Source organism: Chelonus insularis, unplaced genomic scaffold, assembly GCF_013357705.1.
Source record: "Chelonus insularis isolate UGA/USDA-ARS -01 unplaced genomic scaffold, ASM1335770v1 contig_121_pilon, whole genome shotgun sequence".
NCBI lineage: Eukaryota > Metazoa > Arthropoda > Insecta > Hymenoptera > Braconidae > Chelonus > Chelonus insularis.
Window position 1 is genome coordinate 288615 of NW_023276363.1, and position 24049 is coordinate 312663.

Sequence of the window (24049 nt, forward strand, 5' to 3'; positions counted from 1 at the left end):
AACGCTGAATTTGTCTCTGTATAAAATGGAGGTATTTTGATATTGAAAAGAAGTACTTGACAAAAAGATGTCAGCATTGGAGATACTTCATTACGTATCAACTTACTACGGTTTAGAAAACATGTGTGAAAAAATTAATAAACAGTCAGGATAGTGTACAGGATAAAGCGAACAAACCACCATTGAATAATAACACATGAATAGAAGTTTTGAGTATAGCATTAATAGTAACAGCAACGAACAAAAGTGGATACTATATACATCTATAGAACTCCACAGTTCTATCGACCGCCCCACATATTACTCCTGTTCTCGTGTCAAACTGCGACCAATTGAGGCACTTTCTATTTTACCTTTTCTTTGTCCTATCGTTCCTCTTCATCCATATTGCTTATAAGTCAATCTGGAAAACATTTCAATTTTTTGACAGGTTGTAAAAGCTTTATTCCGCTTCTTGCATTTTATACAAAAAAACAAATAATAAAGAATAAAATAATTGAAGGGTGAAAATTTCATAATTGTTTGAGATATTCAATTAATTTTTTATACCAAAGGATACTCAGGGAAGAATCAGTTGTCCTAAATTCATTGAAAATAATTGAAAAGTGAATATTTTATGTTCATTCATTATTAATTTCTTCTTTTTAAAATATTATTTTCTCTATGGATTAGTGAAAAGTAAGATAAAAGAGAAAATAATTGTGATTCTAAAAGTCGAGGTCAGGTGAGTTCGTTCTATAACTCGTTCAACTTCTTGATGAAATTCAATCCTCAGTCCCTGTAGCTTCTCTTGTAGATGAAAAACCAGAGAAAATGAGAAGATATGGAATACCAAGAGAATAAAATGAAAAAATACAGAGCTGGCGTAAAATAGAAGATGTATTTAAAAAAAAGAAATTGAAAGAAATTTATTTTTGGAATCCTACCTATAATTAAAAAGTTTAAGAGGCAATTACACCACTCATACGAATATCCAGTTGTTTATATAAGATATAGAGGTATCACTTCTGTTCATTTAACTCATTTTTCGTTTAAAAAATTTTTCAAGTAGTTACTGATGCTCAAAAATCAGAATGGCTGATTAAATATCGATAATTCCACTTAAAAATCATTTCTTTTCATAAAAATAATTGTGAATGCGTTATTTTATTGAGTAAACATATGGTTGTAACATAAATAACCATACTATTATTTGATACTTGAAATATTTTATGAATAATTATTTATCAAAGAAAAAAATTATGGCTATAGAGTAGAACAATCTGATTTTGTTCAGACAATTTTAAATCCGCTATAAAAGAGTGTCCGGTATATGAATATTCCAATGAAAAATTCTCTTCCCAGTTCACCAGAAGAGGAAGTATTATTAATGTTAATTGATTTTAATTTACATAATTTAGTTGAAACCATTCTTCCAACGATAGAATTTTTACCAGAATAAACGAAAAATTCTTCAAATAATCCTGGTTTTTTGAGAGGATCTACCGGTATTACGAAGATTACAGTATTTATCATATATATTTCAAGAAAAGTGTCATCCAGTATTCTAGGGTTGGTTAGCATGCATTGATGCGTATAAGCTCAGTGCATCCGGAACCCCGAGAGGAAATAGTTGCTAAAACTGATGTATAGTTATTCTATATTTCCCAAACAGACATACATTGAGAACAGGTTTGCTCATTCGTTCATAGATATATTGATTGTTTGGTTTAAAAAAAAAACCATTTGGTGATCGGATCTTTTTTTTCAACTGAGCATTCAATCATCCAAATACCTATCATAAAAAAATAGCAACAAAAAATAAATGGAATATTGTATACATTGTATATAGCAATTAAGCCATTTGAATTGACAGCTGCAGTCGATTGTGATTTAACATTTAACTTATTATCTTAAACAGCTTCATGATCAATCGTAAGATTAGTCAATATTAAATATCACATTTACATCGATCAGATCCATCAACATCATCAACACCAACCATCTCAATGAAGTAGAAAAAATAATTCTTAAATTATTAGTATAAATAAATTAAATCACATACAATAATATTTTAACTTAAATCAAGAAGTATTCATTAAAGTGAATGTCTTTCATCAACTAAGCTGACAAAAAATGGCTAATTTATTTGCCAAATAGAGTTAAAGCTTTTCCCCTTTGAGAAAACAGTAAACATCTATTTATTTTTGATGCACGAATTTCCAAAAACATTTTCGTGGGTTTTACCAAAGTTCAACCGGAAGTTTGTTTCATCAACACACTACGACTACGAAATATACAAGTATTTGATGCTATCTTATGAATTCCTCGAGGCAACTTGAATGTCAATCGGCTTTTATAGCCCCGAGAGCACTTGCACTATACATACTTTACTATTTCAGGCAGGTAAATTTAAATTGGTGTGCTCTACCAATCGGTTATAACTTTTACCCTTTAGTGGTTTGAATAAATGCTCAACAGAAGACAGCTTTCATCACTAAATATAATCAATATAATTGAACCTCAGAGATAGGATAGGATATTCCATACAACAGGGTACGCAATTAATGCAAACACTGGAATGCTCAGTCTGTATATCGTCTGTAATTGGTTCCAACTGTAGGAAACCATGTCACATTGGCACACAGCTCAAGGAATCACTATGTAACCTATGTCAACCAAGTTAGCTTCATTAATTTTGAATAGAAAGAAAATAATTACATTTGACAACCAAAGTTTTTTTTAAAAAAAAGTATCTATCTCACGTTAATTAAAAATAGATTAAAAGTAATATTTGTCCAAGTTAAACTGATGTAAAATTTGCACACCAATTTATTTAATTTTATTGCTAAATTAATTTATCGATCACAATATTTTTTTTTAAAATTTATTGTAGAATGTGTTTAATGACTGCGACTATTGTTCGATGAATGAAACAGTCATTCGTTGGATCTAAAGCAAACACTGCATTTACTTTTAATGACCTGTGAATTAACGAAGTATAAAATAATTATTTGTACTAAATTGCGAGAGGATAATGTAGAAGGTCATTTAAATCACATGTTCAAGCAATTCGAATATATCATGTGACAGTGAATTTGAAAAAATTATTAATCACTGAAAAAGAACTTCTTTTAGAGATAATTGAACTATCAAGTTGGTTCAATGAATTATAGAGAATAGATAATTGATTTTATTTATCAGATTATTTTTTTTTCATCAAAGGTATTTTATATCTGAGAAATTCAGTCTGTTAAATAGTATTAAAGGGAATAGTCAATTTCCGTAAATACACTGGGATAAAAATTGAATTTTCAATTACTTACAATCTGACCTGTGTCTTTTGATATTCGATCAGTGAAATTCGATTGAGAATCTAATTTCAGTGGACTTGTCTAGGTATATATAGTCTTCTTGAAGTATCTCAGCTCTCCATGCGTCATTTTCTACGCCTTTGCTCTCTGTTCACGTTATTGATTATCAACTGATACATGAAAATAAAAATGCATCAAGTATTAAACATTAAAAATACATATTACAGACTTGGGGGAAATCAGGACAGAATAGAGTACTAGGTTAATAATTCAAAAATTGAGTAAACATGGTTCATTAAATAAATATTTTGAAAATGATGAAAAAATTATTTAGAATATTTCTTTTTTTTTTTTTTTTATAATAAATAATAAATTGTAACAAATATTGAAAAAAATTTCTGACACATGTCATCGTTGATTTATATTTTTTACTGATTTGTTTTAAACTTTCGAGAGAACAAGAGAAACTTAGTTGACAGGAAAAAGGTCAGAAAAGAGGACAACGATAATCCTCTTGGGTTCTCTCCTAAGATTTATTTCCAATGATATTCGATAAGTTTGATTATAAATATGTCTCATTTGAATCCATTTTGGCTGGTATATAAGACATCATAAATTCTCCCAAAATTTATTCCTTTTATATTTGAATTCACCCAATCAAGACATATATTCATGTAAAAATACATAAGTACTAAATTAATGTCTGAGATTGAACGAAATTTTTACGAAAAAAATTTCTAACTTTATGATATTTAGTGTACGAAAATAGACGTTAAAGTTTTATTTTAATAAAAATAAAACTGAGCGGTTTTTGTGACAATACCATCAATATCTATTGAACTTTTATTTTATTTTTCTAGCAAAACTCTGCTGATGCGTGACAACAGCCAAGGATAAAGAAACCATTCAACCTCTAAAGGGGTCAATTTTGGCCACTTTTTAAATCAATGACATTGTCTTGATGTATTTAATAACATCAAATAAGTGCGAGGCGCATCCCGCCACGATTTGTCAGACTGACTGCAACGAGTCCAGGTATTACAACGTGCCGTGAGGCCCAATCGCGACGAATATCGCGATTTATCGGGCCTCGCCAGCACTCTCGGCCACCTCCACATCCTCCACCCCACGTGGCTGCACAACTATCTGATAAGGTGAATTGAGATTTGAATAATTTTTTAAAAATTATTATTCCGTCACAATGACAAAGAAGTTTTTTCTTATATTGAAAAAGATTAACTTGACGTATGAAATTTAATAAACCATATTTTTCGAGTTGAATTATTGATAAGCATATTGATGATTCCCACGCTAAGTAACCCCATTCAAAGTAACCTCGAACAAAATTACCCACAAAAATAATGACCTGGAAAAATACACTGTCGATCCTTAAATTATTAAAAGTAATTTAATCGATAATGCATTCTTAATTAACATAATTTTAATTACACTAATATTCTAAAAAAAAATTTTCGGTTATATAAATTCATTAGGGTTCTTAGAAAATTTCAATTACGGACTTGGTGTATTTTCTGCTAATTATTTATAAAGTTAATGAAATAATTAATGCATTAACAAAAATTTTTAAATAGCATGATTAAAAAAAAAAACTTTAACGTAATTTAATATTTTTTTGAATTACTCATTATCATATTGATTGAAAAGTCAACATTTAGAGTGCTTTTTAACTTTAATATTTTTTTTTTAAACTAAATTATGAGATTAATTGACAAAGCTGAATAAATATGACTAATTACAGAACTTTTAAAATATAATTATCGAACAATTTTGACTCAATATCCATGTTTTGTGTAAAAATAAACAAATTGCTATTTGATAAACGAAACTGCATTAAATTTTTAAATTTCAATTAGTTTTCAATGTGCTCGTGGATTTTGTTCTTGTCAATTTTTTGATTTGTTTAACGTACAATAAATATAATATCTACTGAAATTTATACTGTCAATATAAATAGAGTATTTCCACTTCAATATGCATTACCAAACATGAGTTATTTGTTTTCTGTCATTGTCATGATGTATAGTTCTATCATTTATGGAAAATAGTCATCGTTCGTTGCATTACAAACAAATTTAAGAGGTCAAATGCAATCAGGCCATTTTACACTTGAACAATTGTTTAAAAATTATTTCCAATTATCAAATTGTCATTCATTTAGAATTGTTCTATTTAGGTTTCTTTTCAATTATACCACATGTAATATATCCAACTCTTTATTGCTAATTATTTTTCTCCACTGAAATGCTTTGTCATAAATAGCTCTCCAATAATGTGTATAATATAATATCCAAATTAATTAAAGCTTCATTGAGTCGATAATTGAGTCACTTATTTCATTCTATCCACATGTCATTCTTATCACAATTAATTATATCAACTTGTTAATTAGTTAATTTTGTGAGACTATTGATAAATTACCTGAATAAAAATTATATAAATTTAGTTACAACTATATGTATATTGTTGAATTTATTTTAACAACATACCATAGAATAAGTCATATTTATAAATCTAAACTGTCACATGGTTACATGCTGCGTTAATCCAAAAACTTGTGTACAGGAAGTTTGATAAAACTCGTAAGCTCTCTCTATCTCTTGTACTGCTTACTGTCATTTCAGATATCATAATTTAGCCAAGCATATTTTTGTTTTACTTTGTGAGAGTTCTACTAATAAAAGATAACAATTCCGTCTTAAATAAAACAATATGTATTATTTTTAAAAGATTTAACTGAAAATGATTAAATGGTGATATAGGATCATCATTGTTTTAGGATATAATCAAAATGATGAACAGATATTGGGAGAAATTGATTAAATGTTGAAGTGCAATAGATAAAATAGATTATCTATTACATTTAGAGCACGTCTTCTATTGATACCCTATTGACATTGAAAGGTATCATCCAACTAGTATTACCTACCACAATCTAAATGTACTGAAGCTTGATTAGTGTTTGCTGTAAGTGCAAAATGCATTTCTGTAATAGTAGTAAATGTCGTTTTATCATCTAGAATTGAGATACTCCAGTACTTCTTCATTGGTTTACTGAAACATGGATTGTCAATTAATGTTCTTATAATAATTATTGTTTAATAAGCTACAAGTAAGAAATCATGAATTTTGATTCTTGTTTAAGTGTACAGAAGTAATTGAGGAGTTTAAGTAATTACATGGCAGTTGAGATAAGTAACTTTCATCTAGTTAAAATTCAAGTATATTTTGCATTGCATTTGAACCTAAATGAGACATCTTTGATAATTTAATAGTACTGAGAGTTGCCCTGGAGTCTAAAGTTTCAAATATTCTCCATATTCTGTAATTGCTGTTTGCTCTGATTATAGTGTAGATATTTAGTTCTATGGCACTGGTGGAATTTGATTAGAAAAACATAAACGTCCAAGAAATAACATTAAATACATAATGTTACATAAATTAAAGAATAGAAATGATAAAATATATCAGAGAAAATGGTAACATAAATTTTTAATCTCATTTCTTCTTTAAAAACAACTTTAGTAATTTTCCAAGTAATTTATTTCAGTTACTCTATTTGAACACACATTTTAATTCAACTTCAATCCAACTATATATTTCCAAAGTTTTAAAAATTTTCCTTCAGAATAAGTTGATTAAAAAATTTATTTCAATACATTTATTGCTAAATCTACTGTATAAAATGGATAGTTGGTACTTGCAATGGGATTAATCTATTGCAGCTATGTGTAGAACTATATTTCATCAAAACCATAAGTCTCCTAAAGGTAATATAGTTACTAGGCCTTACTATTTGTACAAGAAGTTGTTTGCATAAGTCTACATACATATGTTCTGGAATATACATATGCAGTTGAATATGATTTAATACCCAAGATCGTTATAGTCGTTAAAGGAGTCATATTGTACGCATGCTCGACTTATAAGGACGGGATATTTTGTTTTCAAAGTGCATTATCTTGTAATGTTGAATATGTTATTCTTCAGTCAAGCATTATCTTATTCATATCAAAATATCTAACTATCTGTGTACGAAGAGAAGATTTTCTTTAATCTCTCAGCCTTTGTTATGTCTTCCTCTACATAAATCTTCGTGTGTGTTGATGGAATACCCAAAAAGCCTTGTTCTAGAAGAGCTTCAACAGACACTAATACAATCAGATACGCTGTTTTCTGAAGCTGAAAAATTAAAAATTATGCTGATACATATTATCTTTGTTGCTAAAATTTAATCATTCAAATTATTAATTCAGAATTATATTATTTTGACAAAAATTTTTATTCATAACAAAATAATGTTTTAAAAGAGATGTTATTATTAAAATAGTTGGATTTGTTGCAGAGCTGGAGAAGCGGCCGCAGCCGCAGCTGCCTCGGAGCTCTGAGGAGCTGGAGGATTTGCACAAACTGCTGCACTTCCCCGAGGAGGTAGCTCTTAGATTGACAGAAAGCGAATATCACTTATTTTATCAAGTCCAGCCGAGCGAATATTTGAAACGTGCAACACAAGACTTAGCATCTTCAAATAGTAAAACACTAGTCAGACCTCAGGAATCAACTTCTACAACAAACAGTTCAACACAAACGGATGAGGATCCATTGTGGCCAGGTGCGACATCATCGTACACTGTACAGTCTCTCATCAACCGGCTAAATGAGGTACTCTTATTCTTCCAACTCTTTGTCATCATGAATTACACTTATTTTGTTGATGTAGTCAGCTTTTTCATACATCATAATTTTGAGTATTTTGACCTCAAACTATCATTGCATAACCTTCAGCTGGAGTTTCTTTCGTTTATTGTGTACTTTTTTTTGTATTTGCACGTTAAAAAGTGTTTCAAGTTACTTGGAAATTCCTCATAAATAAACTAGTTGCTTGAAGAATCAAGTTAAAGGTAGTCTCAGGAATAACAGTATCTGATTTAAAGCTAATTTTTTCAACTTCAGAATGAGTAATTTATTTTTAAAAGAATTTTAACATTCATTTGTAGAAGATGTATGAGAGCTTATTATTTAAAAAAGATATTACTACAAGCTAAGATTAAAGGAGTCAACCTTCAAGCAATTGCCTATTACTCTTCTATAAGCTATAGATTTATTGTATCCAAATATTGATTCAATGTGGTACTTGTTTCAGGTAAACTCATGGGTAACTCACACAATAACAAGTGGCTCGACAATCGAAGAGCGTCAAGCTCTTCTTTCATGCCTCTTGCGAGTTGCTCAGACCTGTTGGAATATTGGCAACTTTAACTCGGTGATGGAGATCATCGCTGGTCTCAAGTAAGTTCTTTATTACGCATAAATTAAGAGGTAATAAAAGTATTACAGAGTTATTAAAAAATAACTTTATAAATACTGATCGACTACCAATATTTTTACTCTTACTGTTCAGAATAAAGTTGAAAAATTTGCTTTCATCAAACTGAGTTTTCTGAGATTGGAAAAAACATCTATTCCCTTCTGAAGTTTTATAAAAAAAAAAAAAAAACATGTTCGAAATGATTAAGTCGTTTTACAGTGATAAAATTTGTGAAAATGTACACTTCTCAATCATAATCAATTTTTGTATTCATCACTCTAGAGAAAAAAAAAGATTCTGTCAAGTAGGCTTTGATTGATTCACCACCATGATGTCAAAAGTTCAATATTCATATCTCTCTCTTTCTCTGAATAGTCTTGATTTATGCCTCGTTCTCTTTTTGCATTGAGAAATGGATTTATTGCTGTGAAGAACAAAGTTATAGAAAGATGGGAACGTCAAAGTTGTTCAAGTCGTTGAGAGTTGACGATTAAAAGCATCCGCCTACGAGTATAAAAAATTAATAGACAGTAAAAGAGAAATACCAAATTGATTTGTGTATAAGAATCTTTACAGTTGAAAGACTATATTTTATATGTATTTAATGAAAAATAATCTGTTGAATAATTCATTAACAATAATCAATTTTGCAAAAATACATGGTATATTTTAGTTACCCAACACATCTGGTCTATATCAGCAGCTTCTTCCGTAAATCCTCCATTAATGTGTAGCGTAAACTTTTACGAGTATCTACAATTTCCGTGAGCAATACAAACATTCCAGATCATTTATTTTATTTGAGAAATATAAAAAGAATATATCTATAAACATTATTGTATTGTAACAATGATATATAAAATTATAGCAGTAGTGAAGATTTTATCTAGTAACCAACAAGCATCATAAAGAATTCTTTGAGCCAATTAAAAAAAGATAGCAGTTAATAGCAAAACTTTTATTTGATCAGTAAGAAAGAAATAAACTGTTGATAGTATTATTACGGAGAAATAAAAATTTATTTTCACTGAGAAAAATACTTTTTCACTTCTTTTATATGAATTATTGATAATCACCACAAGAATTTTATGATTTTTTTCTGGTTTAAATAAATTTTTTTTCTCTATATTTTAACGATGAATGATTTTATCTGTAAAAGTACTTTTTATTTCAAACACGTGAAAGAATAAAATCATTTTCATGTGATAGGTCAAATAAATTAAAGCCATTCTGGCAAAGCGTTAATGAACCACCAGTACTGGAATACCTCTCATCAGCTTTACTGTCTTCCGAGTATGAACGAGCTTTGGCACGAGCTCTGGCAATGCCCGAATGTCCAGTTATACCTTTCTTTGGGACCTTTCTACGCGAGTTACGAGAAGCTATTACGAGTGTTACATCTAAGGTAAAACCTCTCATACATATTATAATCAAATTTAGTAGGTTTTTGTATCTCATTACTTCATGTAAATCAACTACAATAACACATTCGAAAAAAAAAACTTGGAACGTGTGCCATAAAATAGTTGAAAAGTATCGATAGTGAACTTTATGAGGAATGAGTGCAATAAGTAAGTGTGAGTTTCCGCATAGTTTGGTGACTAAACAATTTGAAAACTCGCCAGCTAAGTTTGACGATAAAATTCTTTAGGTTCTCTTCTTGATGCTGTGAATTTTGGACATAAGAATAAGGAAAAAAAATGAATAAAAAGTGTAAGGTCAAGCTGTAAGGAAAAGTCGATGGAACAATAAAAACTTGAAAACATACAGAAAAGCTATTGAAACAAATGACCAGACTAATAGTGGTAATAGTGACTGTAACGACTGACGATAGTATAACTATAAGGACGATAGTGGAAACCTTTTCAACATTTGTAACTGCCTTCGCAAAATGTCACTCACCCCAGTCGAATTACCTCCTTTTACTAGTTTTCCCGGAATTTCCCAAGAGAAGTGGACTTTGCGGCCGTTTTTCTTGAAAAGGGATCATGCTTTTTATGTCAGGTATTGAATTGACGGAATGTACACAGTGGATATGAAAATATGTGGAGTAATATATGAGGGATATATGCTTATGATGTTATATAATAAAATTGAGTGAAAGTGAATGATAAAAAACAAAAAAAAACAAATGTTTGAAATATTTCATGAAATCATCCAAAAAACTGACATTGAGGTCAGGGGTTTCTATCGGCCTCCAGCAGCACTGACGGTTGTAGGCCGGCGGAAACTACTTGCTCTCGATGTCGATATTCAACGATCCTGTTGTAATGTATTGTATTCAATACTCTGTGAAAACCCTTATTAATATCCGCTGGTTATGGCCATTATTCGTGCAACAATTGATTATTATTCATCAGTAACACCTATTGCGAGTTGTGTCGTGGATCAGTGCTTGTATTTATTGATCCAATCATTGAGACTATTGTCACTCCGGATGCTATTGTAGTAATAATGACATAAAATATTGAATATTTTTATTGGTTTTATCGTGTTTTAATTGAATGAATCATTTTAGAAGTAACATCAATCAAATTTATCTAAATCCGTTAGTTGCTTTAAGAAAAAAATGTATAGTAAATTTTTAGATGAGAGTAGAACTGAAAAACATGTTGGTTTAAGAACCTAAGAAATAGATGAGAAAATTAATAATGGAATGTCAAATTGAATTATCAATTATCATCATCATAATGTTTACCAACAGTTTCAAAGTCAAACAAGTAAATGTTGATTATTTCAATATGTTCAGCAACAAGCAGGGTGTAAAGAGAAGAGAAATCAACGCTGTATCAGCAAAGAGGGCCCAATACTTGAACACGTGCCTTCGACCTCGCCAAGTCCACGGGTCGAGAGCAATGTTGATGTACCTTATGAGTGGAGTTCATTCAAAAGTGGTACCAATACTGAAGAGAATACCGATAGCACGCATAAAACGGAAGCTGTCTTAAATAAAATTGCACTTTTTCATCAACATCGTCATGCTCGTGGTAGAGATGCAACCACTGGCTCATTACATCGTACCTTAAGTGTCCACACTACAGCACTTGAACAAGCATATACATCTGAAGAGTGTGACGAGAATGACTATCACCTCGACCTGGATTCATACAAGCCGGTTCAACCCCTTGTTGCCGACCATGGCGTCGCTCTTTTTCCTGTCGCTGCACCCCATCATGGAATGGACCTTCATCTGCTTCAGGTACAAAATTTTTTATCGATTATTAAGTTTACAAAGCATTTTATTGACATTTACTACACAAATAGCTTCAACAGAATTCGAAAACAGACTATTTTTGTTGACAAGACAACTTTTTCTTCATCTTTCTAAACGGTTTTAAACTTTTGTTTATATTAAAAGTTAAACATCGAATCATTCGCTTGTTGGAATTCGCAAAAAGGTTTTATAAAGATAGAAACTGTGTGAGTCAGCTATAAAATATATGAATAATTCAAATATAAATATTTTATAAAAATTAATTGTCATACATTAAAATATTTGCATTTTCAGTATATTGATGAAAATAATTAATGAATATACTTATTTAAATAGATTCTGCTACATCTATTTGTACAGTTAATTGCTCATTAACTTCTCTCAGTATTTTTTGTACTAGAAAATCTGTCCAAATACTTGGGTAAACCTTTAAAATCTTTTATGCTGTATTAAATTGCTATTAACTTGAGTGAATTAACAATCGCTCTTTTATTGAGTTTTTATGAGTTTTCGTAATTTATAGCTGCAACTATTTAAGAAATTTTACTTCTATAAAAGTGTATTCAACACATCTAATGTTTTCATGCAATTAAAAAAACAATTATTCTTTTTTTTTATCAATCATATTGAAATAAATTAAAAAAAAAGAAAATTGTTAAGCTGATATTTGTATTCTTTGTTGAATAAATCCTTGCAAAGATTAAAAATCAAAAAATGATGTGTAAATTATATGAAATACAAATTCTTTCTCGTAGGTACTTCATCATGGAACCACCCTAGTACATTGGGACTGTGAAGGAACTGGCTCTCGAACGGCACTAGTGTACGCACGAGTCGATCGCGCCTGTGGGACATTTGTCTGGGAAAAGCCGGCATGGAGTCCTCTCAAAACGACTGGTATTGGAGGCGTATCTAGTGAATTTACATTGACAGTGAATCCAGAAGAAAATGTACCTCCAATCCTCATATCAAAATATACATCGCCACAGGCTGATTGCGCGTCTGTCAGCCTTGAAGAGGGTTATCTGGATCTCAACTCTGTCAAAGAAGTCACTATCGGTTGCTGTGATAAAGACAGGGAAGCAGAACTTCGTGGCATATGCAAAAGATATGGCCTTCCGGGTTCTGATTCCTGTATTGGACTGATGTATGGCTCAAGTTTATCTGATAATCGACTCATTTTTCTCCTTGGACCACCTGCCCTAAGCAAGTAAGAATATCATAAATATAATCATTTCAATCGAAAACTTTTTAATTTTATGAAGATTGTTTTTTTTACTGATCAATTGACATCAAGATTTATGGAGTCGATTTATTGTATATTTTTTTTGCAATACTTAGAATTGTTTATTACCAGAAAAATGTTGCTTTTCAAGTGAAAATAAGATTTCGATATATAGAGTGATAAAATAAAAAATGTTTTCAGACTTTGGTATATGGGTCTCTGCTGGATTTTACGAGGTTTGAAACGTCAGCAACAGTTAACAGATAGACGATCAAGGTGGCTGAAAGAAAAATATCTTCAACTCTACTTCGAAGAAGGCTGTGTAGAACCTACCACTGCTGATGCAATTCGTATATTTGGTGGACGAGATTGGTCCACGACTGATAGCATTGGTACTCTTTCACCAACCAATAGCAGTAATCTCCGACGACGTAATCCCAAACCTAGCAAGAAAACTAAATCTATTAGCAATATTCATGCATTAACAAAAGTAAATTTAATTTCTTAATAAATTCAATTTTCTCATTAATTATCATTACAAGTAAAATTTTAATTTATCAATAGGAATTAAGTTTAAAGCAATATGATTCATCATCATCGGATGGTGGTATTGGAACAGCCCCGTTACGTCATGGAAGTCGAGAGTCTTTAACAAGAATTGTACCTACTTCACCACGTTCTAGTCGAGATCGTATTCCACCACGTAGTCCACCTGGCTCAGCTGAACGTATGTTCTCTGCAAGTTTACCCTACTCCAGTTTACAAAGGTATATCAGTTATGATTGGTTTTAATTTACTTTAAAAGTTTTCTAATATCTTGTAACAAAGTTACAAGTAGCATTAATTCTCTATCTAGAGGATGTTATTTACTTCGTTCACATACATACATATATCGCGTATTGATATTGTTTTGAATTAGTTCTTTACTTAGAGTTAGTTCAAGTAATAGTAATTTAATTTTGATACAACTCATTGTAAATTTGAAGTTTTCAAGTATCACTTGTAGCTAATTCTAGTCATTGTAAATTAGGAAAGTTACATAACACAGAGAGATCAAAGTATCGTATTTACTGATAGATCAAATATATATTTGTTGATTAAGTTTAAGTTGTATACATCTTTCTGAAACTTTGCATAAAATCATTACTTATAGACGTATTTCGTTATAGCTTGCTTTGTCTGACAAGAGATAAAGATAAGAATGGATCTAATCCTCCGTCTGGAGTAATGGAAACTCCTTGGCAAGTTAAAGCACGTACAACGTCCATCATGTACGAAACTCAGCTTAATTTTGTTGAGTTTGTTGCATTATTCAGATCATTCAGTTTAAGGGCGCGAAAAGACTTACGCGATCTTTTTGGACAACTTGCTATTACCTGTCGCAGTCAAAGTGATGGCTCTTTACGTGATTTTACTATGAAACCTTCAGTTTTAAGACAAACTAGTGATGCAACGCCACAACGAATTGGTTTGTATATATTATTCCTACACCACATTATTAAAAATATATTAAAAGCATTCTTTTGTACTAGAAAAAACTTTTTTTTCGTAGGATTATTAACGAGAAATAATTCTATTGACTCTCATGAGTATAAAACAAGTGGCAACCTTCACAAAAAACAGATATTCGATGCTATTGCTGCTGCCAGTATTGTTAACAATTGTTCCGGTGTTGATACATCTAAATCTCAAGTAATAACTCTTGCGACTTTTACGAAATTTTTAGAATCACGTCAACAGGAAAAATTATCTGATGAACAAATTAAAGCGCTTATCAAGGTATGTTTGATACAATTATTCTTAAAATACACGATCGATAGTTACATAGTCAATTTATTCTATTAAAAATTTAGAGACATGAACCTGATCCTGCTTTACGGGTACAATGGTGCTTATCTTTCGAAGGATTTGCTCGATATATGATGGATAAAGATAATTATGCATTTCCCGATGAATACGCTGTCCCCGATGATACTGATATGCAACAGCCTTTGTCACAATACTACATAGCAAGCTCACATAATACTTATTTAACGGGCCATCAACTAAAGGGGGAATCATCGGTTCAATTATATTCTCAAGTAAATATATGTTTAAAATTTAATTATGTAATATCTATCAATTTTCAAGGATGACAGTTAAAAAAAAATCTAGAAATCACGATAAAATTTCTCGGGAAAATTTTTATGCTATAAATGATATCTATAGAGTAGAATCGATAAATTTCATCATGATGCATTATTTCTATTACTTATCAGGTACTTCTAACTGGATGTCGATGTGTTGAACTAGACTGTTGGGATGGTGATGATGGTTCGCCATTGATTTATCACGGTCATACATTTACAACAAAAATTCCTTTTAGATCTGTTGTTGAAGCCATTGATAGAAGTGCTTTCGCCACTTCGCCATATCCAGTTATTCTTTCAATAGAAAATCATTGTACGCAAGCTCAGCAAGCTCGTATGGCTCAAATATTTCAGGTAATTCTGTGAAAAATAAATTATTAAGTCATGTATTGTAATGATAATATTCTTTGATTCTTATATCGTTTATATTTTGTGTTTCAGTCAGTGTTTGGTGATAAATTAGTGACGAAATTTCTTTACGACTCGGATTTTGGTGATGATCCTCAACTACCTTCACCCTCTCAGCTACGTCATAAAATTCTTATAAAAAATAAAAAACTTGTCACAGATCCGACGCCACCATTAGCTCATCCACATGTATGCCACCGATACAAAATATTAATGTCGGATCGTGCATCTTCTATGAAGCAAATGAGAACAGAAATGAGTAGTGCTTCTGTTGTAGAATATTTCAGTGAAGACGATGATGATGAAGAGGACGACGATGAAGACGATAATGTAGATGGTATGTAATTGCTATGACATAATCATTACCATATATAATAGCCATGAATAGTATTATCATATAATCTTTATAATAATCTTACAGATAATTCAATTTCAAGTTATGAACGGTATCAAGGGGGTAATCAAATACCACATTCTCGTTTAAAGTCAGATCCTGCGGTTGATGATAAGATACAAAAACAGAGCAGCCAAATTGCAAAAGAATTGTCAGATTTAGTTGTATATCTACAAGCAATCAAATTTAGAGGTTTGAATACAGCGCCTGGGACAATACCTGCAACAAAGCCTCGACATCAAAGTCATACGGGAACTGTACAAAGGCACAGTATCGCTGGAATTGGAACTGGTGGTATAGCATCTTCTACTGGCTCTCCCCAGTCGTTATCTACTTCAGTGTCAGTAGCAAGTGGTGGAAGTAATATTGATGCTTTATTCAGACCAACTCGAGGAATACCCGCCTGTTTTCAGTGTTCATCATTAAATGAAAGTGCTGCGAAAAAAATTTGCCGTAAACAACCACTGGGAGTCGTTGCACATGCTGAGACCCAACTGATCCGTACATATCCTGCTGGAATGCGTATTGACTCATCGAATTTTAATCCTGTTATATTTTGGGCATTTGGTATTCAAATGGTGGCACTCAATTACCAGACGGACGATGCAGCATCACATCTAAATGCTGCTATGTTTGAACAGAATGGTCAGTGTGGGTATGTGAGAAAACCCGCTGTAATGTGGGACAAAGGGCACATGATGTATCGGCGATTCAATCCTTGGGACAAGGAATTCGACGGATTACACTCCGTACATTTAACTTTATCTATTGTTTCGGGTCAATACATTTCGCCAACTAATCTGCTCGCAAGTACGTATGTAGAAATCGAGCTCGTTGGAATTCCGATTGATTGTGCTAAACATAAAACCAAGGCGATACAGAATAATGCACTTAATCCTATTTGGAATGAAAAATTCTGCTTCCAAGTTATGTTTCGAGATTTAGCCTTTCTACGATTTAGTATTGTTGAAGCTAATTCCCACCATTCAATTGCTCAGCGTGTTCTGCCTCTCAAGTGCCTCAGGCCTGGATACCGACATGTGCGTTTACGTTCCTGTAAAAATAAACCATTGGCATTATCAACCCTTTTTATTTATTCGCGAATGGAAGAGGAAAGTTTGGATTACAACACTTGTTGTCGTGATCACAATAAAGAGTCTAAACGTCCAACGTCCGGTAAAACTCCTGAAAAACTTAGCAGTGTTGATCCAGGTCTTGGTGGTGTAACTTTAAAACGGCGAATGTTCTTCCTGGCAGTTTACGACGTTACACCGGGTGAACCATACACTATTTTAAAAGTAACACAAGAAAGTACAACACAGGAGGTGATGCTACAAGCTCTTCAAAAGGCCGGAATATCAGCAGAACATGTAGATGAATACATTTTAGTAGAGGAGGTATCTAGAGGTTGGGAGAAAAAAGATCGTGAGGAACTACCAACACAAAGAGTATTAGATCCGGCTGAACATCCACTTCAAGCTCAAGCACTTTGGAAAGGCGCGGGTCGCTTCTTGTTAAAACGAGTTGGTAATGATCCAAGCAGTCGAGCATGGCTGGCATCAATACGAAGTACGGCAGGACATTCAAAATTAAATGAAGAAAGTGAACATGATGAATCAACGCATATTTGGGATGAAGCTGACACTTTTCTTGTGTGTATCTACAATGTATCGCCTGAAATTCCATATGCTATTTTACGTGTTCCTGTGAGTAGTTCTGCACAGGATGTTCTAGCACAAGCTCTAGTGAAAGCTCGAAGAATGGAAGATCCAACTAAATTTGCTTTAGTGGAAGAGCTTGAGTGGGGTGGTACTGGTGCTGTCGGTAGTGGTAATCATCAGTTGCGTGTGTTGCGCGATGAAGAAAATGTTTATAGCACTCAAGCCATGTGGAAAACGCTTGGAAGATTTATATTACGCGAACGAGAGCAAGCTATTCCTCGAAAACACCTGCTTCCAGCTACGTTAGACAGAATAAGTAAGGGCTTCTCAGTAGGTAGATCAGTGTCATTACCCGGCTCCAGCAAAGAAAAAGTTCCGGTTGCCGAGGCTCTATCCGATCCGACTTCAAGAGGCCTGCGTTATAGACTTTTAATGTCTGGACGCAGACGGGAGGTACACTCGGACGGTGAGGAGTCTAGGGAATCAGACATCCTCAATGCTGCTTTGTACTTAAAGAAAGTGTCATTGAGGAAATTCCGAGTCTGGAAATCTTAGTGGCAATCACGAGCGACAATACTCTCATCATTGTTTATTCTTCACAAAGATGATTCACTTCCATCAACTAAGGACTAACAATTAATTTTCTATCATTATTTTACTATCCATATCATCGTCATTATTTAATGTATGAGAGTCAAGTCGCTCTTATTCTCACACTGAATAAAAATTTCTAGTCATGTGAGGATTAGATTGTTAGCTGGAGATGGGATACGTAAAGTAAGAATTTAAATAATGAGATATTTATTGAGAAACTCTTTTTCTATTTTTTTCTACTCTTTGCGTTTTTGTGTATTATTCCTTACTGTAATTTATTTATCATTAATTATAAAATTAAGATATAATAATGTAAAACTTCATGAGACTAATAATTAATTTAAATGGTATTGATCATGGGATGAATTAAATCAACATGTTTATCTAGACATGTTTTCCAGATATTTACACTTAACTTATAGATATGTTTATAAACGTATTAAAGTAATGCATAAAATGTAGAACGCATATAAATACATCGACGCAGGCGACGAAGGTTATTAAAAATGCTTAACAAAGCCATTAAAAATGATTTTTGAAAATACAAATATTTAAAAAAAAAGATTTGTTAGTGTTCAAAACGAATTATGTGACACTCAATGCCTAAACTTGTAGAAACGTGTGTGTCAAAATAACCAGATGAACACTTAAATATTAAATACATTATTTTTAATACACTTGAAACTTATTGAATTTTTCAATAGTTTGTCAACTATTAAAATATAAATTAATTAAAATAATCAATTATGTAAAGTTTGTTAAAGAATTTAATATTGTTACAGGCAATTAATAACATAATAGAATTTGCTTAATTCAATAGTTATAAATAGTGTGAGTTTCATTAAAGTATCAAAGATATCAAATAGATTATTCCAAAGTTTGGTAAACTATAGATAAATATTGCGATTTTGATTCATCCCATGATTGAATTTTATTTATTATCTAAATTTTTAGACTCCTATTGAGTAATTGTTCAGAAATGAAGTTCTGATTTTTAACTCATTCGAGAACTTATTTTTATTATGAATTATGTTAATTTGTTATTATATGATAAATTAAAATTTTTTATTAAGTCTAATTCGATTGAATAATTGAATAATAATGTGCAATATATTTTTTATTCTAAATTTAAAGACTAGCTCATTTTTGAACGGAAGAAATGTTTTCTTGAATGAAGAAATTTAAATCTCATTTTTAAATGGAACTTTATTTCTACACAATTACTTGATTTTTTACTCAATCTGTGAGATAGAAAATACTTTTGTTACTTAAACTATTGATACGAGTATGGACTGAATTCAAACGTGTATTAAATGGTATTAATGTCATTGAAAATGGTCAATTGTTTGTCAATAGCCAAACTATTTTAAATGATAATCTCTGTCCTCCGTGTGTAATTAAGATTCAATTTATCTATAAATGTCGTGTCTCATACATCAATCTATTGTATTTTGTTATGTTTGCACAACGAAACAATTTAACTGGCATCATTGACTATTTGATAATATTAAAAAAAATTTATAATGTTATTCATGATTTTGATGATAAAAATTATTTTACATAAAAATTTCAATATTTGCGTTTTTAATATTATACACATTTCTACATCATATCTTGAGTACAATAACCTTTATAATTTTATTTATCTTTTTTTGTATTATATACCTTTTTATGACTATTTATGATAAAAATATTTATATCCAAACATTTTATCACGTTTGGCATGAAAAAAAAAAAATTATCAATGTTGTTTTACGTGTCATTCACACGTTAAACTAGATTTGGAATTAAAATTCAAAGGGAGGAATCATTGAAATAAATATCTCACAAAAAATGAATTATATATATTTATAGGTCATATCTACCTAAATCGTTACATTAGATTATATATGCATTTTAATGTATCATTCTTTTTTAGATAATTGTAATTTTTTTTACATGATAAAAATTAGAATTTCTTATAGATACTTCATATGATAATGAAAAAGTAGTAATTCTTTTATGAATTTGATCGTTTTAGAAACAAATACTTTTACAAAGAAAAATCATTAAATCATTAAATTAATATAAGACATTGATCAAATGTCCTAATAATAAAAATTTTAAAAATTATTATATAATTAATGATATTCAGGAACTCATAGTTAATGAAATGATGAAAAAGTGTTTTCAAGTTTAATTAAAAATTAGGAATGTTTCAAGATTGTAATAGTAGCAGCTTTCAAAAATTGGCATATGTAATAGTGTATTTGACAAAACTACTTTTTAACCTTGGGACCATTGTCATAAGATTAACCGACTTCTTGAGGTCAAACAGTATTAATTTAAACAGTACTCATGACTAGTCGAAATATAAAGAATTAAATCTCTTATTCATAACGCCACTGGCTATTACATAATATTTTCGTTTAGAATTTAATAACCCTTGAGTCTTACGACGATTTTAATCGTCTAATTATTCATTTTCCAAGTAAATTTTGGAGTGCATAATAGAAAGCTATCAACTTTATGTCAACCCAATTAGACAATCGATGATTATTTGATTATCTTAAAGCTGGTGTAAAACCTTTATTGCTGCCTGTGCGCAACTAAATAGTTGAATGGTTTGAATCTTTACCATTCGGGGGCTGTAGAAAAAGAATAAACTAAGTTTATTATTAAAGTCAAAGAATTAAGATATAAACTGAACATTAATCTGATACCTGATATATATCTTTTATGTACATATCTAAAAAAATTTATAGTACTTATGAGCACAGTTTTTAAACTTGTATGTATGTTTTTTAAATCAAAAAATACTCTAAGTCATACAAAAAAGCCAAAGTTTTTTATTATTCTGTTATTCATGTCGTTAAAATAATTATAAAATTGTTATTGTCATTAAGTTTTTTTTTTAATATTTTATGCTGAATACTGAAAAATTGAGAAAATTTCTAGATTTATCACGTTTAAACATTAATAATGATAATAATAATAATTAAAACTGACTTGACAATACGAGCCTAATTATGATGGCTATCTGCTCTTGTTTAACACACTGCATCTAGATTACACATAATATTTATCATTTTTTCATAAAAACACACTTTTATACTGAAGCGCAAATGTTTAAACTTACATTCAAAATTAATTTATAATAATGGGCAACGAAAAGTGACCCAATTCTATTCTTTGCTCTCTTTTCTTTTCTGTCTTAACTTTTCTTTAGTATCCTTTATTCCTATCCCTTTTAATTCAGTTTCTTTGCTAATTTTTTGTTGTATAAGTTGTATTAAACCATTATTAAAACTTTCATTGTGATTCAAGTAACAATTTGTTTCATTTTACTATCGTATTTTGTGATATTAACATAACGTATGAATTTTTTATAATTGTTAATTTTCTGCTTTAAGCATGATATAAATTCTCGAGATGTCGGTTGTTCATATTTTAATTGTAAGTGAGCTAATTATAAATTATAAATAGAAAATAAAATTATGAAGATATGACGTTAAATTTTAAGTACTGGAATTGTTTACAAGTTATAGATTGAGAGTGAATTTTTTGGCGAGTGCTATTTATAAGATTATAAATTATAAATATAAAACAAATAGATGAAAAAATAATATGTTATAAAAGAATTAACACTCTCAATAGACGCGCCAAAAAAGTAGGTGAAACTAATTGCACACATTCAAAATTTAAAACTGATATTTAATTCGGTGCAACATGAACAATATTAAATTTTTTTTCTTTCTAAATTCAGGTAATTTCAACATGACCCAAAAAATAAGGCCATTTAAACTGCATATATATTAAACAAAGATAAATAAATATATAAATATATATATATATATATATAAATGATAAAATAATATAACTATTATTATAATTACTATAATACTAATATTACAATTGTTGAGAGATCTACATGTAAATAAAAAGAAAGATCATTTTTTATAAAAAATGTTCATGCCACATTATTTATCCTGTTATAATAAATTATATAACATTTATTTACTTACGATAAATTCATCAATGTGTTTATTATATTTATAATTCAATCGTATTACTATATTTGTTGTGTAAGTTTTTATTTACGTATCTGTATGATGATGGTAGTATATTTGACATTCTTATCAGTACTTATCAAATGACTGAACTTATTTTAACTTTCTATTAAGTAGTCTCAGTAAAGAGTGTATCTGATACACAGTTGAGAAAATTACATAGCATTATTCACGTCAATAGTTTCCTAATCATGCCGGTAATTGAAAAAAATAGTAGTAAAAAGTACTGAAGTATTTCAATTTATAATTTAATTTCATTTGTAACTTATAGCGTTTGCCATATAACTTCCGGGGCTACATTGCACCTGTCTTTACACCTGTTACTGCTGAAAAAAAGTAAGAATAACAATAATAGTTTAATTTAGATAATTATTATAAAATATTTTGTTTTAACTAGTTTGAACCTTTCAATAATTTCGGAGTATGCAAAATATTTATCTAAAAATGGAATTCAAGGTGTTCTGGGTAAGAAATATGGGCAATATACTTTTTTTGCGTTCTGTCAAATTTTTTATACATGTGTTATTGAAAAGTCAATGGTACAAGTGGAGAAGGTATGTCAATGTCAGTAGCAGATCGTAAAAAAGTAGCTGAAGCATGGGCAGGTGCTATAAAAGAAACAAGACAGCATTTAATGATCCAAGTTGGAGGTGCTTCTCTTCCTGACGTAATTCAACTCGTGAGTAAAATCAATTAATCTTAACATTTGTTCATGTAGAACAAAATAGTAATGATGAAGAACTTATTTCAATTTGTGTTGAAAACTATTAACTATTCATTAGGCAAAACATGCCGAGAAAATTAAAGCAGATTCTATTCTTTGTCTCCCGGAATTGTACTTTAAACCGAACAATTCAGCTCAGTTAATTGAATATCTAAAGATTGTCAGTGAAGCTGCTCCAAAAACTCCATTATTGTATTATCATATTCCAATGTTTACTCATGTCAACAGTAAGTTCTTGTAATTAAAATTTTTCGTTTGCTTCTTTTCAAAAATATTATTCACACAGTTCACATGGGTGAGTTTCTCAACAAAATTGGAGATACAATACCGACTTTTGTTGGAATAAAATTCACTAGTAATAATCTTGAAGAAGGAGCTCAAGCAGTTGAAGCGAATTCCAAAAAAAATATTATTTTCTTAGGAAATGATCAAGTAAGACTCAGCAAAAACAATACTCACTAATTGAAATAGCTTTTTTAAAATTAATTTGCTCGAATTTTCAGTTGATGTCAGCAGCATTTGCTGTTGGAATGGATTCATTTATTGCCACAAGCGTTAATATTTTTCCAGATATAGCCATCAAAATTTTAGAGACAGCTAAAAAAGGGGATTGCTTTAAAGCAAATGAAATACAGAAAAAACTGTCACAGGCTGTTATTGCTATATCTAAATATGGTTTGTTCTTTGCTAAATTATATCATAAAATAGGAATTTATATCACGAATATACAAGGTTTTATTTCTTCATTAATAGGTAATTGGGTTGTTACCATGAAAACTGCCATGGCTTTATTGAGTCCACTTGATCCAGGTCCAGTCTGTGAACCTTTAAAACCTCTCTCTGATGAAGACATTCAATCTATGAAACGTGATCTAGGCTCTTTAGGTTTTATGCTAAATGGTTGATATACAATACTTAATATTAAACAGTATCGTAGAAAATATAATTTAGAAAGTAAATAAACATTAGTTTTGATCATCATCCATTTGTATTTATTAGCTTTGTTCATTACACTGTTACATGCAATTGGCA

The 24049-nt window shown here is 30.4% G+C and overlaps 2 protein-coding genes across 2 annotated transcripts; both read left to right on the forward strand.

Moving 5' to 3' along the window:
- Positions 1-7658: 7658 nt before the first annotated feature.
- Positions 7659-19817, forward strand: LOC118066021 (1-phosphatidylinositol 4,5-bisphosphate phosphodiesterase epsilon-1-like). Its single transcript, XM_035081731.1, has 13 exons — positions 7659-7973; positions 8455-8600; positions 9829-10024; positions 11369-11818; positions 12589-13043; positions 13260-13548; positions 13623-13825; positions 14228-14526; positions 14611-14837; positions 14912-15139; positions 15317-15541; positions 15629-15932; positions 16017-19817. Exons 2-13 carry the CDS (start codon positions 8578-8580, stop codon positions 18203-18205), a joined length of 5088 nt encoding a protein of 1695 aa, XP_034937622.1. The 5' UTR covers positions 7659-7973; positions 8455-8577; the 3' UTR covers positions 18206-19817.
- A 2551-nt stretch (positions 19818-22368) lies between these two features.
- On the forward strand, positions 22369-23998 carry LOC118066154 (N-acetylneuraminate lyase-like). The gene is made up of 8 exons (XM_035081972.1): positions 22369-22490; positions 22565-22629; positions 22691-22758; positions 22827-22972; positions 23076-23244; positions 23304-23449; positions 23521-23692; positions 23771-23998. Exons 1-8 carry the CDS (start codon positions 22485-22487, stop codon positions 23920-23922), a joined length of 924 nt encoding a protein of 307 aa, XP_034937863.1. The 5' UTR covers positions 22369-22484; the 3' UTR covers positions 23923-23998.
- The last annotated feature ends 51 nt before the right edge of the window (positions 23999-24049 follow it).